General features: G+C 44.3%; 1 protein-coding gene across 3 annotated transcripts; it reads right to left on the bottom strand.

The window, feature by feature from the left end:
• Positions 1-4,170: 4,170 nt before the first annotated feature.
• On the bottom strand, positions 4,171-16,676 carry NCDN (neurochondrin). 3 transcript variants are annotated; one of them, XM_048500046.1, is made up of 8 exons: positions 16,293-16,676; positions 15,913-15,993; positions 15,278-15,417; positions 12,279-13,256; positions 9,225-9,454; positions 7,960-8,184; positions 5,740-5,882; positions 4,171-4,751 (listed from the first exon to the last, which is right to left on the bottom strand). In XM_048500046.1, exons 1-8 carry the CDS (start codon positions 16,300-16,302, stop codon positions 4,315-4,317), a joined length of 2,244 nt encoding a protein of 747 aa, XP_048356003.1. In that variant the 5' UTR covers positions 16,303-16,676; the 3' UTR covers positions 4,171-4,314. The 3 variants fall into 3 exon arrangements, with proteins under 3 accessions (XP_048356003.1, XP_048356002.1, XP_048356004.1); XM_048500045.1 differs by lacking the exon at positions 15,913-15,993 and having other exon boundaries at positions 16,209-16,676; XM_048500047.1 differs by lacking the exon at positions 15,913-15,993 and having other exon boundaries at positions 16,293-16,675.
• Positions 16,677-16,691: the final 15 nt, after the last annotated feature.

Raw genomic sequence — 16,691 nt, 5'->3', positions numbered from 1 at the left:
AAATTCCCCCTTAAGTTGGTGCTTACCCTTGACTAATAAAGGCTGGAAATTGCCTTTGTGATTTCTCCTTCTCCACATCATACAACAATCTCCCTACATGTACAAAATTAGCACAACAGTGAGGAAAACATCTAGTACAGTTCCCTTCCTGTTGTACCAGTTTTCATCTTGCATGGATTAAAAAAATGCAGAGAAGCATTAAAAACGTGGTCCTCTCACCTGCAGTCTGAAGTAGCCTAGACTAACTAGCTATAAGGAAGACTGAGAAGGCACACACTCTTTACCCAGGATTCTCAAAGTAGCAATTATGTACTGTCTAAAGAGACCATTTATAGAGAAGCCGCCCAGGCCAAAAGGACATCCATTCACACAATGAACATAATGCTGAAAAGGGTAGTCAAGTCAATGTGTGTTAACTTTGGCTAGCATAGCCTCTGCCAGCTTGCAGAATTGTTTTGCTGTATACCCAGTAGTCACATATCTCCACCTGCAAAACATATACACCCGGACTACGAGTGATGAATCAGTAAATTGCTGGCCCACTCCATGCAGTTGAGAGAAAAATCAAAAGTCTTTGGAGGTCAAATGAACTGCTGATTCAAATGTAACATTTGGTTTTTTTCCTGTACTGGTATAGGGGAGAAATATGTACCATCAAGGGTCATATTTATAATAAGAGTGTAAGTCAGATGTCTAAATATCTCAAGCTCTGTGGTCTAGACTCAGTCCAATGGTTCAGTAACTTCCTGCTCTTAAGATTATCTTATTTATTTAGTTTGCAGCCTGGCTTTGCTATGTACTCTGCCTAGCAGTACTGCCTGCAAGGCCTCATGGTCAGTATTTTTCCCTGAGCTAACATTTGATATCTAGTGCACAGATAGTACTACTGCACTGTTATCTCAGCAAGCTCAGAGCAGCACACAAGTTTTTCCCTTCTTCATTTTATCCTCACAACCCTGTGAGGGACATTATACTATGCATGTGTGACCAGCTTATTGGGTGAGCTTCACAGATGAGTGGAAATTCAAACCCATGCCTTCCAAGTCTATTTGTGCAGTACTCTGACCACTACATCACACTGGCTCAGGGGGGGCCTGAGGTTGAACCTGCTCCTTCCTCTATTAGAATTAACAGTGTCCTTTAAACATTTTGTATCTGCAGCAGACAATCAATGTATATGAGTGCACAGAGCCTCGTCCCTTTATACATTTCTTTATGAAAATGACATATGAAGAAGCCCATAGAAGGAGTTCAAGTGAGAAAGGAAGGTAGTTTTCCTTTTCCAAGGAAGTCTTTAATAGAAGAGTGACCCCTAGTGGCAAACTGTGAAAAATACTCCACAATAATAATTGATCTATAATCCCTTGTCCCCAAGTTCCATGCTAACATTTTATCCACTTTCGAATTTCCAAGCCCATCTCTATCGTCCATCTGCATATCACAGGGACAGTGAGAAGAATGGCAAGTAAGGATACAGTTATGTTTCCTTCCTCTCCTTTCTCCAGATAGGACCCTTTTACCCCACTGAGAAGTGAACATCTTGTGCATTGAATCCTAATTGGTTTTTGCAAATGCTCTAAGAAAGCAAGAGAAAGCATTTAGCTTTTAGGAAGAGCCCTAAATTGGCTTGTATTGTTCTGTCTGTCCCACGTTTTATTCAGTGAGCTCAAAATGGCATACTTGGCTCTAATTTTGTCACAACAGCCCTGCGAGTTAGGTTGGGATGAGACTGACTGGCTCAGGATTCCCCAGGACACTTTCAGACTGAGGCTTTGAAACTCAGACCTTCCCAACCCCAAGTTCAACACAATAGAGCCACAATGACTTTTTGGGGGGAAAGGAATTCTGTTCATGCACATTCTAATTTTGCACACTACTGCTTTGGCACAGAGAGGTAAAGTAGAGTGCTGTAGTCAAAGCTCTGCTCATGACATGAGTTCAGTCCCGATGGAAGTTGCTTCTGGGTAGCTGGCTCATGGTTGACTCAGGCCTCTATCTTTCTGAAGTTGAAAAATGAGTACTCAGCTTGCTGGGGATAGAATGTAGATGTCTGGAAAAGGCAATAGCAAACCACCCTGTAAAGACCATTTGCCTAGTAAATGTTATGATGTATCATCATCCCATGGGTCAGTAATGACTTGGTGCTTGCATACTACTTTGGAAACCACAGTGCATGCACACAGAAATGTAGCAATGTGCTTCCTTTCTTTGCTTTTCAACAACACCTGGTCTTGTTCTGTGTTTTCTAGTGGTGGTGGATACTAGGAGGGGTTTTCTAATGACCTTTACAAAAAGCTTATCAGCTTGAGCAATCCACCAAAGACTGCACCAATTCTGGAAAGGCCTGCGGGCAGCCTTTACAGGGGCACAGAGGTCTAGCACCTGTTCACCTGGAGACAGCCCGAAATTCAAGTCTCACCAATGAAAGCCCCACCAATGAAAAAAGCTTTACATAAGTTGGAAAAACCGCTTGCCGTGCCTGAGAGCTGCTCCAGTCACAAGATGGCCCTGAACTATGTGTACATTAAGTGCCATCAAGTTGCTTCCAACTCACAACGACTCTATGCATCAATGTCCTCCAACACAGAGACCAAAAGTCTAATGTATTGTCAAAGGCTTTCATGGCCAGAATCAACTGATGGTTGTGGGTTTTCCATGTTGGTAGGGGCTGATGGGAATTGTAGTCCATGAATATCTGGAGTGCCATAGGTTCGCCACCATGGGTTTAGGCCAAACAAGGAGCTTAATTTATCAAATGACAGACACCAGCCAGCAGGAGTGTAATATGTTAACGGGTTTCATGGGCTGAAATGTTTCTGTTAATTTATGGAAAGAAACATATTTCACTTAGTTGTCAATTGTCTCAATTGGAGTAGAGGTCAAAATGAAAGGCTTCATATTGCCAGGGATGTGGGCTTAAATCTCTATCTCCTGACTTGTGGACCAGGGAGATTTGGACAGGCAACAAAGGGTTTTGGCCGTTGCTGCCTAACCCCCCAAGCGAATGTAGCTGTCTTACTGGCAACCGGGGGACAATGGCATGAGATGGCCTGATAACCAGAAATGATGCTTTCCGACCACAGGAGCAATGCTACCCCAAGAATCCAAGCAAGGTAGGCATCAAGACACAATCAGTACAATGATCAACTTGCAGAACAGCTGCATTTTGCATCTCCTCCAGAATGCTGTCAAATTTACTCCTATTGCAGAGACAATTAATAGGCTAAAGCCTGGATCTTCCGAGTGCATTACAGTCAACTTAACAGCATTAAAGTGCATTTGTGTGCACTGCAATTGTTTCTTCAATCTGCCTGCAGGTTTATTTACCCCATTTATTGATTTCATTTCATTTACATCCTGCCTTTCTTCCCAATGGGGACCTAATACGCTTATCTCCTATTATTATTGTAAGCTGCCCTGGGGCCAACCTTGGCTGGAAAAAAGTGGGATATAAATACAATTTTAAAAAATGTAAATCCTCACAACAACCCTCTGAGGTTGGTTAGGCTGAAAGTGTGTGAGTGGCAGGTTCAAAGCTGTCCAGTAAGGATTTGGCAGAGTGGTGATTTGAACCTGCATCTCCTAACCTGATACTCTAACCATTACATTATACTAGTTGTACTGCTGTGTGTTTCTCTTAATAAGATTCTCTTCCCTCCGCATTGTTAGAGGGCAAATATAAGAAAATTCCATATGAAAAGAGGCTTTGCCCCTGTCCCCTTGGTGAAATAGATTCCTTAGAACATATGTTTTTAGATGTCCCATTTATGAAAAGTTTTTTAAGGAAATCCTCAGTCCAGTCCTGGCAGGCCCTGACTGGCTTAAATGACAAAGATACGCTGGACTACATGCTAATGGGTAGGGATCACAAAATCACATGTGCAATGGCTCACTTTTGTTCATTAATTTGTAAACATAAAAAGAGACACCTGGCAGTCGAGCAGTAAGGAATGGGATGCTCTTAAATACGATAAAGTTTTAATGTTTAGATTAATATGCTGAGTTTTAAGTAGGGACCAGGTACCTCTTTTATTGGTACTTAACTTTTAATGTTTAATTTATGTACTAATCAATGTATTTTATTTCATTGTCGCCGATATACTGTGGAAAGACAGGGTTTTGTATATTGGTCGTTGAGCGTAAATAAACAATTATGGTTATGGCTCTTAATAAGATAGAGGAAAGGGGCTTTATTGGGCATTTTATGCAGTATGAACAAAACAGAACAACTGAAACAAGACGGACCATGACTCATGCCAGAGCCAATCAGATGGAGGCAGGCAGAAGGATTTTTTTATATTGTTCTGAATCCACTCACTGATGACTGAGACACTGCTCTAAAGCTGCCATACCATACAGATTAGCCAGCTCAGCACCTCGGTGCTGCTGAATCACTTCTCGGCACGGGTGGCTGCTTGTGGCCAGCTCCACCAATACGCCTTGGAAAGCAGTGACCAGCTCCAAGTCCACAGATGTCGGGGACACACAGCCCAGAAATCCCAAAAGGTCCTGTAGCCAAACAGAGTGTAGGACGATCTCTGGTAGCCACCGGAAAAGTGGCACACAGCTGGCAAAGGCCTGCATCCCCAGAAGCCACAATTCACCGATGTTTGGCCATGCTGCCTCGTAAGCTGGAGAAAGTTGCAGCACCACGCTTTCACTGACAGTGTCGGGTTGGGCCACGTGTGCTTTTGCCAGGAAAGTAATGGCGGCAGAGAAGAATCCCTCAGCTTCCGGAGTCTTTTGGAGACCTGAGAATGGAAAATGAAATCATGTCGAGAAACGTGCCAACAGTGTCTACTTTTCTCAGGAAAACATCAGGCTTGACAAAGAGCTCTAGTGAGCTCAAAAGCTGGCACAGGCTTTTGTGCCAATTTGGCTGGTCTTAATAAATGGGGCTGCCCAGATTTCAATATTGTTTTGGGATTCTGCATGGAGCAACATGGCTACATACATGGCTTTCCTCAGCACCTGAGTTTGGGATAGCTCCCTCCTGCTCTTGTCTAAGGTAGAAATCTTGGCGGTGGTGATGGAAAATGTGATCAAGTTGCAGCCAGCTTATGGTCACCCCACAGGGTTTTCTAGGCAAGCTATGAACAGAGGTGGTTTGTCATTGCCTGCTTTTGCACAGCAATCCCAGATTCCCATCCAAATATGAACCAGGCCAACCCTGCTTGGTTTCTGAGATCTGACGAAATCAGGGCAGCCTGAGCCACCCAGGCCATCTATAATGATAATAAATACAATTCAAATGATATGAAGTAGGCGGATCTAAAACTTGTACAACAGCAGGAAGAAACCCAACATTGTGAGCCCTCATCTGAAGCATATCGTGTTTCCCGAGAATAAGCCCTATCATGATTTTTTCAGGATTTTTGGAGGATGTTTAAAATATAAGCCCTACCTGTAGTTACAGATCAGGATGGTGTGATCCAGCAGGGTGCTCCCTGCCAATGAGGATGCAGCTTGCATCACACGACACAGAGAAGCAACAGAGGGCTGCCGAGAGCCCGCCTTAATGAATTGTGAAGGTACTGTATTTCCCCTAAAATAAGCCCTACCCCAAAAATAAGCCCTAATGCATCTTTTGGTGCAAAAAATAATATAAGACCCTGTCTTATTTTCAGGGAAACACGGTATGCCTATTATCCCAGTGAAAGCTAGGCTGCAGCTGGGTCTTTCTCTTTCTATGTGACTCTACTGAGTGACATTGATTTTAACAGCTGAGCTGCTTCTTGCCTGGGTGAGCAGTCTGCTTCCTGGCCATCATGAGCCCCAGTGCTGTCATGCCGGCCACGAGGCTGAGGTGTTCTCCTTGTGGCCGCAAAGAGGGAAGAGACTTCAGCAACTCTTCCATCAAGACTGCGAAACAATCTTCACGACTACAGGTGGGAGAGAAGGACAAAAACAGAATAGGGAGACGCCTCGTGAGTTTGAACATGCCCACTCTAACTTCGAGTAGGTAGGGCTGTGGAAGAGTTCCTGGACTCAGAACCACCCGCCCAGTTTGTTCAGCTGCTGAGTGGAATTTGAACCCACATCTCTCCAGTGCAAGTGTAACTCCACCCATTGCATTTTTTAGATGTACGCTTCAGATGGGCATGCTCCTAAAGCTATAACATGTGAATAAAGCAGACCTGTGTTTGGAAATGTGCCCATCTTACAACAACACTCCTCAAAAAGTCACCTGCCTACAAATACCTGCAGAGCGTATGCTTGGGTGCAAAGGCCTGCCCCCTGTACGTTTATGCATCAATCCCAGGGATTCCAGAGAGGGCCCGCAGGGGAACAGAAGCATGCCTAGCAAGTTGCCTAATGGGCAATGGGGTGGTCAGAAGCTTCGATTGGGACCCCATCAGTCGGTAGTTCTGCACTTGAATGAGCCCTGGGCAGAGATCTTAAACTCAGCTGATTCCACTAAAACCTTAAAGGGCATTTCGGAGTTGGGTCATAGCTCAAAGGTAGAGAATCTGCTTTACATGTTCAATCCATGGCATCTTCCACTGAAAGGATCATGTCACAGGAGACCCTGGAGAGCCAGTGTGTTTGTAGACCAAGGACCTCACTCTGCACAAATAAGGCACCTTCATGAATTAGTGTGGGTGCTCTCGCACGCCTTGTGGTAGTGAACTACTGAGTGACGCCTGCTCCCAATTAACCTCCAATTCCACCTCAATTCCTTTTATTCCTTTTTGCTTATCTGGCTCCTCCCCTTAGCCTGCCCTCTCCTTCCTTCCTGAGGCCTTCTGCTTGTTCCCGCCCATTCCTCAGGACCTTTCCTAGCCCCCAGCAGGTAAGGAGTAGCCCACAACCTCTAGGACACCACCCTGTGGAGACTCTGCTCATTAGACCTCTACCATCAGATAAAGTCTTGACAGCAGCTTCCAACTTGCTTGTAGTCCCACCCTATTGTCCTGCCACCTGGCAGCAGAAGATGGGTTTTGACTCTTCTGGCTGCTGCTGCCCAGGGGGATGGAGCTACACAAAACATGACCCTGGGAATGCAGGGGAAGTCCAGTGCTCTAGCCACTTGCTTCCAGTGCATGATGAGATCAAACGAGGTGGAGAAAGACTTTAGAAGATGTGCTGCAACCTCAGTCTCCAGCATAGGGAAATAAAGCTTCCTTTAGGTTACAGTTTTATATTCCACTGCATACCAAATGAACAAAACAAAAAATAAAAGTGCAGATGCTGCAGCACCATAGATTGTAAAACAGGTACCAGGTGCAACCTGTTTCTGTAAAAACCTGATCAGAAGAGGTAAGGAATGTCATCAAAAACCCATCCTGGAACTGATGAAGGGAAGTTGGTGAGGATGGCATGTGATAGACCAGATGCTGCATTTCGGCAAATATTTTACACAATACCCCCTTCGCTTCAGCACATCCCTTCCTCACCTCTGTGTCCTCCCCTACTTGTTAATGTGCTGTTAACCAATAAACAACTGGCTGAATAGTGAATGCATCTAAGAAAGGTGGTTTTTTCCCCCCGTGGCAGGGAGAAGATGCTTCACAGTTGGGATGTGATGGAAGTGGGCAGACACTGCCAAAGGTGACTGAGCAGCAGGTGAAGAGGGTTTTTGTTCCAGACAGGGTCATGACTTCTTGCGTGCACATAAGAAAAGGCTAATTCACACGAACATGCATTCTTAAATTTCTTTCTACTGGATGACTAGCCGTTTACCATACAGAATCCAACTCTATTCAAATACATCCTGTCCAAGGTGGCACACTCTCTGATCATCAAACTGACACGATCCACATGCACTCTCCTCTCTCAATGACTAGCATCACATGTGCACCTGCCAGTAGAAATCTAAATGCTATTCTCTCTCTTTCCCAGTAATGAACAAAACTGGTTCTGCTTGTGCCATAGATCAGAGAGCTCCCCCTCGCCCAGCCTATTTCTCAGTGCGGCTATTAAACCATGAAGGTGTCAACTCAGATGGCGGTCCAATACCTGATCAGCTCTGGAACAGCCACAACAAAATTCAGAAAGATCGCACAAGCTGTTTGCAGAGTGGATTCTACAGCATCCGATGCAAACGGGATTTCTGAGTCCGAAATGAATAGCTCCCACTGGTGTGAGAAATAGTTGCACAGGAGAAGTGGTGCACCCTCTGAAATCAGGATGGCACGGGGCTGATCCTCTGCTGTTAAGTGGCTTAAACCAGGCAACAGAAACCTACAAGGAAGAAGCAGAAGAAGCAGAAATTAGAGTTCAACAATTAGTTCACATACAAGAACAAGCCACTATGCAGTGAGAAGTTTCCAGGTAACTGTAATGGCTGTTGGTTCAGAAAGCTACTCGAAGCACTCACAGAGAACTCCTAATACAACCCTCCCACTTTGGTACTGCCATCTTCTGCCCACCTACCTGCTGGCAACACCCAACTTCTTCCTTCAACACTGGAAGGGAACAAGGAAATTTTATGTTTCTTCTAATGTGGAAATACACATTCCTAGCTGGAGTGAAAATCATAAGTGATTTTACACATATACATAGCAGCCTAAATGGCCTAGGCTAGCTCAACCCTGTCAAAATATAATATTTGGATGGGTAGCCACAAAGGAAGGACAGAGTTGCTATGCAGAGAAAGGTAATGGCTAGACCTACCTCTGCTCATCTCTTGTCTTGACAACTCCTTTAGGGATTGCCATAAAGCAGCTTATATGACAACAAATTTTGTATGAAGTCAGATTAGGAGAAGGGCATGAAAGTGAACTGCCAATCTGACCCCATCCTTCCTTCTCTTCCGATTACCAGAGTGTATTTAATGAAGTGCCCCAAACAATGATACCCCAATACATTCTCATTTTAAACAAGCTAACAAGTACAGAGATGGCATCTTTCATCACATTTGCTCAGGAATTCAATGACGCCCTTACACCAACAAGGGATGCTGTACTCGGTATGGCCCTGTAGCAGCTTGACTTATGGTTAAAGAGCCAATATTTAACCCCCAATAAGCAATGTGTATTCACTAGTAAGCCTTTGACAAGCCCCTGCCCCTCTCCTGTAGTCAACACTCCTTATTGGCAAGGTTTGAAGGGACTTCATTGGCAGCTGATTCATTGGCCTTCTCCATATAAGATCAGTATGGGAGGCCTCAACTGTGTGCCCCTTATCTTCCCCAGTGAGTAAATGAAGGCGGAGCACAAACCCCAAGTCCATCTCTGGAAGCCAGAAGTTTCTATGCCTCAGTAACCAGCTACAGAATTCACCTCAGAGCATCCCCTTGCCAAGCAGGTTCCTGGCCGTCACCAGACTCAGGATTCTGCAAGCTACTTCTGACTTTCTTCCCCATCTCAAACTGCAGCTTGGCATAGTGCAGGAGAAAAGGAAGGAGGTCACAGATCTCCTGCTTCAGGGAAGAAGTCTCTTCTGCCAGCCAGGCTCCTAGGATTCGAATGGAGGCAAAGACAAAGGGATCCGTCAGCTTCTCCCATCCTGCCTGGAAGATAGAAAAGAACTGTCATGAGCCCACTGAAGAAAGGAGACAAACAGGCACTGCAGACTAAAGAATCATGGGCAGCTCAATCCAGATTGCAGAGGGAGGAACTCCACATGGGACAGCATGGTGAAGATGGCACCACACCACCTCCAAAGGGGCTTTGGGCAGCACAGGGAGAAGAGAAGTTGAAAAGATCTCCTGATGCCCGAATAGCCCCATTGGAGAAAGAGATTTACATCACATGAGGCATTCCCGGGCTGGAAGTCAACTAAAGTTGGCCCTGCCTCCAGGAACTCCCCCAGCCCAGCCCTTCCTGCGCAGGTATCTGCCAGCACAGGTCCCCAGCGACACCTACTTCCAGGTGTAGCAGCCACAGAGTTGAGAAGTGCCTGCACACCGGCATCTTTGCTCTCTCTGTCTGCGTAAGTGCCCTTTACACTGCTGGGGGAACCATAAGCCTTCTACTGCCACAAGGCCTGTGGAGCCCGGCCTCTTCAGGCCTGTAATAAAGCATCCTTTGGACTCAAAGGCAGATGTTGCAAACATTCAGCTAGCTCAAGACATCTGGACAGTAGAAACAATTTTCCCATCTGCTTCAAGGGATTCTTCAATTTGCTCTGCTTTTTAGCTCAAAGTCATGCATAACTATAGTATACAGATTTGTGTTATTTGTTTTTGATATTTATTTATACTCTTTTGCAAGTGTCTGCTAGGTGGTTTTAACGTATCAGGTAAAAAAGCAATATTCCCATAATTTCATGGAATATAACTAATTTTTTTCAGAATGCACGTATTAAAATATATATAATACCGCTAGATCAAAACAGGATGGCTCCCTATTTGTATTTTTTGACTAATCCTATGCAGAGAAGAGCTCTCACACTTGCTCGCTTCAATGTTTTCCCCTCCGCTTTATTGCGTGGTAGATTTAACAACTTGGAAATGAGCGAAAGGGTATGCTCTTGTGGTGAACAACAAATTGAAACATTGGCACATCAACTGCTTTGCTGCCCTAAATTTGCTAATATCAGATCAAAATATTCCAATATTCTTTCTAGGATACCTAGTGAAATGGGAGAATCAGGTAGACTTCCTTTCCTTCTGGACAATTCTGACAACGAAACTTGTGAATTGGTAGCACGATTTTTACTGGAGGTGATGCACAATCAATAATTTATATTCTATCTTAAACCTTTGTATTTGTGTACCTTTTATCTCAGGTTTTTTATTGTGTTATGATTATTGTTATGCCAAATAAAGGCTTATTATTATAAATAAATAAGATGTGAAAGCAAAGAAGATTTGTATAGTAATATAAATATTTTCAGCATGATACAGTTACAGTAAACGATGTGCCGAGGAGAATGTGTTCTGAGCCATGAACAGAACTGGTAATGCTTTAAAAAGACATAATCAGCTATGTTTGATCTGGATCATTTTCAAGGCACTTGGCCATACAGAAAAAGAGAAAGGAGAATACAGCAGTTTGAATCCAATGGAGCAGTTCCAAAGACTGAAGGATTTCCGCCCACAAAGAAGAAGAAGAAGAAGAAGAGTTTGGATTTATATGAGGAGATTGTAGGAGACTCAAAGGGACTGACAATCTCCTTGCCCTTCCCCCTCATAACAAACACCCTGTGAGGTAGGTGGGGCTGAGAGAGCTCCGAGAAGCTGTGACTAGCCCAAGGTCACTCAGCTGGCGTGTGGGAGTGCACAGGCTAATCTGAATTCCCCAGATAAGCCTCTACAACTCAAGCGGCATAGCTGGGAATCAAACCCGGTTCCTCCAGATCAGAGTGCACCTGCTCTTAGCCACTATGCCACTGCTGCTCCCAGCACGACTTTTGTAATGTATTGACCTTAAGCAACTTGAAACTTATTAACTTTCCTGCTGCAGATTCCACCTTCCCCAAAACACAGCAGTTGGGGATGAGATCTGGTTCTGGGGTGGGCGGTGAGAAAGTGACTCTCTGCACCCCATGGGACCAAAGCGTCAGTTCCTCATCAAACAAGAATGATCAAATTCCCATGCAAAAGTCAAGATCCACCAGGTTAGATTGGTCCATCCCAACGGCAGTCCCTTTTCAAAGAAATTGTGCCTTACCTTCCTGGCAGACCCTCACCAATTGCCCTGGCTCCTTCATTTCTAGCTCTCTCCGAACCACCTTGAATAATTACTTCAGCTTCTTCCTATTCACACAAAGACTCATACTGGGAAATTGATGCCAGTGTGTGTTAGAGTATTTGGCAATATGTGTTAAGTGTTTGTAGGAGCAATGTCAGTTGCATCATTGGGTTTAATTGTAAGTTAATGCTGGGCAGCTGGTTAATAAGGGTGACCTTTACCAACTGTTTATTGGTGGTTCCGCTTCTATACACTCTCTCTCTCTCCTCTATTCATATGCACGTTTGTGTGTGTTTTTTGTCTCTGTGATGCTGTTGCTGCACATGCTGCCTGCTATCTCCTATTTGCAGTGTTGCTGTGTTGTTATGATATGCTATCTGCTAGGACATGCTTTGTATGCATGTAAGTCTGTTTTTGCTTGCTAGTGCTTGAGCACTTATGTTTTGACTTCTTTTTGTAAATATGTTTTAGGTAGCCTGCGTTAATTTTTAAACTCTATAAAGAAGTAACTTTCTTAAGCAACTCTGCTGTGCGTAATTTTTGCTCTGCTAGAAGCTGAGTGACTTCAGCTTCAGTCCTTCTACCTGTGTGAACCCAGCCTGGTTCAGTGGCTAGCCTTAAGTCCAGGTAGGCTACTAACTGCTGCTTGAGGTCCGTGGGAAGTGCCACCACTCGCGGATTTGAGGAGCTTTACTTTACCTGACTCAGGTAGTATACAACAGCCCCAAAGGCTTCTTCCAGGATCCCCACCAGCTGCACTTTTTGCTCTTCCTGCAGCAAAGACTCCTCCTCTCTTGTGCACTCCAGAATTGCATGCTCCATCAGGACATAGCAAGTTGCCACCAGCTCCTGCTTCTCATCAATGGCTGCCAAGTCAAGGTATTCCAGAGACATACGGACCTCCACGCATGCCAGGTTGGCCAGCAATGCAAAGAACTTGCTGCCAGACCTCCCTGTAGGGATCCACCCTGAGCCATAGGCTTGAGTCAGACAGGCTGCCAGTTTCAACGCTGGATCCCTCTGGGAGGCACTCAGCTTGCTGGAGAGGATGCTTGACAAGCCTTGGTAGAGGGACTGCAGGCACTCAGAGCCTGGCAGGAGAAGGGGAGGAACGAAATGGCGCAGTGCTTCACACAGCTGGAATTTAGTCACATCTTCGGCCTTCTGGAACTCTGCACTGAGCGCGTCAAGTACTCCCATAAGGGCAGAAGGGGCTCTCAGCCAGCACTTTGCTTCCGCTGATGTCAGAAGCCCCACCAGCAGTTGAAGAGCCTGATCATAACCGTAGCTGTGGTTCACATAAGCCTGGCACAGTGCTACTAGAGCACCCCTGTTCACCAGCTCTCTCGGTCCCTTGGGAGTGGCCAGAATAGCACCAAGGCACTGGTAAACATCATTGATCATGGAACCACAAGAAGCATTGCCTGAATCACATGCAGCAATCACACTGTTGAAAGTTGGGATCTTGTTAAGAACCTGAGGATGCTCAGCTAAATCAGGATTAGTGCAAAAACATGCCAACAGGGTAAGGCCAAGGGCTTGGAACGTGTGCCCAGGGACACCCTCGGGGGGATCCTTGGAAATCAGAAGTCGATTTGGGAACGTGAAACCAACTGCATCAAAGATTCTCCGACGGGTTTTAGAATCTATCTCTCCAGCTTTAGCCACTTTGGTTATCTGCAAAGCAAAATGGCAAACATTAGAGGAGTGTAAGATGCTCCGTATATCATGACTGAGTTAGGAAATGTATGTACGTTTCCCTTCCCCCTCAGCTGAAAGGCAGTCCACTTGTCAGGATGTCTGATGGGGCTAAGGACCAGTAAGCTTTGCCTGAAAGTTGGGTCCCTCAAGCGTGCAATAAGCTATTTAACCCTTCACTTTCTCTCCAATCTCTGCTATGTACCACAAGCATAAAATGTTGCCAGAGAAGTCACACCAGATGACATTCAAGAAGCTTTTATCCTAAGTGCTTTGAGAACTCAAAAGCTTAGATCCAGAACAGCGATTCCACATGCATGAAGAGTTCTATGCATAGAATGTGAATTTCTCACACCTGCTTACACAGCCTGAAAGACCCCAGAATTCTGTTCCGAAGAGACAAGAACAGGAGGACTTTTAGACCAGGCTCAATTCGTGTACCCTTGCTTCTTTATGATGATCACACAGTTTTGCTACGAAAGTAGACTTGAAATGTCTACTAAATTGCTGTGCTGAGTATTGTTTGATAAATAGATTAGAACTAAATTATGAGAAATCAAAAGTCCTTGTCTTTGTTAAAACTGGGAAACTTCATAATTGGAGAATAAACTGTAATAGTACAGAGCAGGGTAAGCAATTTAAGTATCTAGGTATCTATTTTCAGAATAATGCGTCCTGGATCCTTCACTATATTTCTGTACTACATATGGCCATAATCTCGATGCCCTTAGTCTTATTTTCTAAATGCTTTCTGAAACCAGACTCTCCAATTGGTTAGCCTCAATCAAAGAAAAAATTAGATCCCTTGGTTTATCCATAAATTTGCTATCTATGCTTTTGGCATCTGACACTTATAAAAAAATTAACTATAGTGTTTTGGAGACAGAAACACAAAATCTTAACAGTGCAGCCATTGAGGTTGGGTATCTCCTTTAAGGTTGGGTATCCCATTTAAAATAGGTCAAATTGCCACTTATCTTTACCACCTCCAGAATCCAAATCAACATGCAGCCTTCTGTTGGACTAAGTTCAATGTTATGCCATCTGCAATTCTTTATAGAAGATACCAAAGCATAACATATTCAGAAAGGCATTGTCCCTGTAAGGCAAGCTACATTGAAACTATTCAGCATGCTCTACTTTATTGTTCTTTTAATCTTGAGACCTGAGCAAGGTATACATAAGCCCCATACTACTACTTAGGACAGGACTTCTCAATTCTGTTAAGCTGATATTTCTTTTGAATAACTCCAATCTTGAATTAGCCAAGAAGGTAGCCAAATTTTTGCAAAAAGCTATAAAGTTGTGTCATGCTAAGAATGGGAGATAAATTGTCATATTTTTAAATTTGTTTCTGTAAAAATGGGTCATTCTTATTTCATTTGTTTGTAATTCAAATATTACATTTTCACTATGTGTTATGTCATGTATTTTTATGCCAATAAAGGCCTATGGGTGGATGGAATACAGCAAAATACTGTGTTTCCCCAAAAATAAGAAAGGGTCTTATATTAATTTTCGAACCAAAAGATGAATTAGGGCTTATTTTGGGGGTAGGGCTTATTTTCAGGGAAATAAGGTACCTTCACAATTCATTAGATGGGCTCTCAGAAACCCGTTGCTTCCCTGCATCCTCATTGGCAGGGAGCACAGGGCATTGTCTGCGATTCGTGATTTGTAACTACCAGTAGGGCTTATTTTTGGAGGCGGGCTTATATTTTAAGCATCCTCCAAAAATCCTGATAGGGCTTATTTTCGGAGTATGGCTTATTTTCGGGGAAACACGGTAGTAATCTGTAAAGTGGGGATCTTTACTCCTTCGAATACTGTTCCAGATTTGTGCCAAGAAACAGTACATCAGTGCTAAGCAGAAATCAGTCACGTTCTAAGGCAGATTGAGAGATCAGCCTCACACATAGCCAGCCAACTTATTAGATAGGATTCTCTTAAATTCTTAAACTTAAATTCTCTAACCTGTTTCTAGAACTGCGACTACTTACCAGAAGAAGAGCAGCAAACTGTTCACTATCATTTCTTGCATCTCTCAGCACATTGAGGCATCTCTCCAGTGTGGCGTTCCTGCTACTCTCGCTGTCATCAGCGATGATGTCTGCACCTGTGGCCATGGCATTAGCTGTATCTGTAAGAAAATATCACTACTGTTACCATTTAATAGGACTGGCTCTGAGACACCTGCCTGACTGCAGTGTTTATGTGTGACAGGATGCACATATCATTTAAAGTCAATAAAAGCATTTCAGAAAGAGAGAAAATAGAAACATAGGTCATTGTCATCATAAAATACACTGTATGACATTTGATAACTACAATAATAACATTAAACAGTATTACAGAATAAAGATAATAATGACACGAATAAAGCTGGCAGCTGATTTACTAAACTGGCTAGCAGACTTCTTATTTGAGCAAGATTCAAGTCCAGCAGCACCTTAAAGCTCAAAAAAGCCTTCCAGGATATAAACTTTCAAAAGTCCAAGATCAGTGTGCCACAGAGAGAAACACATACCTCTGAAGATGCTAGTCATAAATGCAGATGAATCATTAGGAGAAAAAAACACCACATCACAGCTCAAGAAACCCACAACTACCAGTCCAAGATCCCTTTGTCACATACTTAACTGAGGGAGCTTCTGTTGTGCTTTAAGGTGCGAATGGAGCTCTTGCTCTTCTATTGCAGACAAACACAACTGTCCACCTAAAACAAACTTCTTATTAGGTCAGATGGGAAAGTACGACCCAGGTTAGCCACTTAACGTAAGGCAATACTGAACTAAGGAGGGGGGTCACCAGTCTTTGTCTCTGGCTTCTACAGAGGTTCCAGCTGTAGCGCAGGTCCTCTTCATCAGTCAAAGCTTGAAGAGGCAACTTGTTCGACCAGTTCGGGTCTATAAGGTCACCCCGCAGCCTTACCTTCCACCACCCCACATCTTCTTGGTCCTACAAAGGCCCACCTGTTCCTCTCAACCAGTGACAAGACCCCTTCCTCGTGCTCACCTTCGGCCATGCCCCGCGTTCCCTAACCTCGCCAGCTTGTGGTTCCCCTGTCGCCAATCAACGTGAGCTTAGCTGCAGCGTTGAACTGGAAAAGCCTGCTTTGAAGGCCTCGCCGCCATGTCAACTAAGGGCACATCCTCCTTCCTTCTATTCGCAACGACGTTACCCTTCTTCGACACTGTTTTGGAAACCCCGCCGGCATATCACTTGAGGGCAACTGCACCACCCTCTTAACGCGGAACAGCGATGTTATCCCGCTGATCTCAGGTCTTCTGTATAAACAGACTGGCGCGACCTCGTAGCACACAGAGGCGAGGAGGTCACTTTATCTCCATGGTGAAACCTTCCTCTAGTGGTCTCCTGACACAGGAAGTGACGATAGAAACTCGACTTTTTTAT

This window comes from Sphaerodactylus townsendi, linkage group LG06, assembly GCF_021028975.2.
Source record: "Sphaerodactylus townsendi isolate TG3544 linkage group LG06, MPM_Stown_v2.3, whole genome shotgun sequence".
Classification (NCBI taxonomy): Eukaryota; Metazoa; Chordata; class Lepidosauria; order Squamata; family Sphaerodactylidae; genus Sphaerodactylus; species Sphaerodactylus townsendi.
Note: the sequence above shows the minus strand (reverse complement) of the source record. Positions and strands in the feature narration are given on the sequence as shown.

Excerpts from the sequence above, each read along its gene's own strand:
- NCDN (XM_048500045.1), bottom strand. The coding sequence starts at position 16,302 with ATGGCCGAAGGTGAGCACGAGGAAGGGGTCTTGTCACTGGTTGAGAGG. Across the intron at positions 13,257-15,277 it reads AGTTTGCTGCTCTTCTTCTG|ATAACCAAAGTGGCTAAAGC; the intron begins GTAAGTAGTCGC and ends TTTGCTTTGCAG. Across the intron at positions 5,883-7,959 it reads GCTGTTCCAGAGCTGATCAG|TCGTGAAGATTGTTTCGCAG; the intron begins GTATTGGACCGC and ends TCCCACCTGTAG.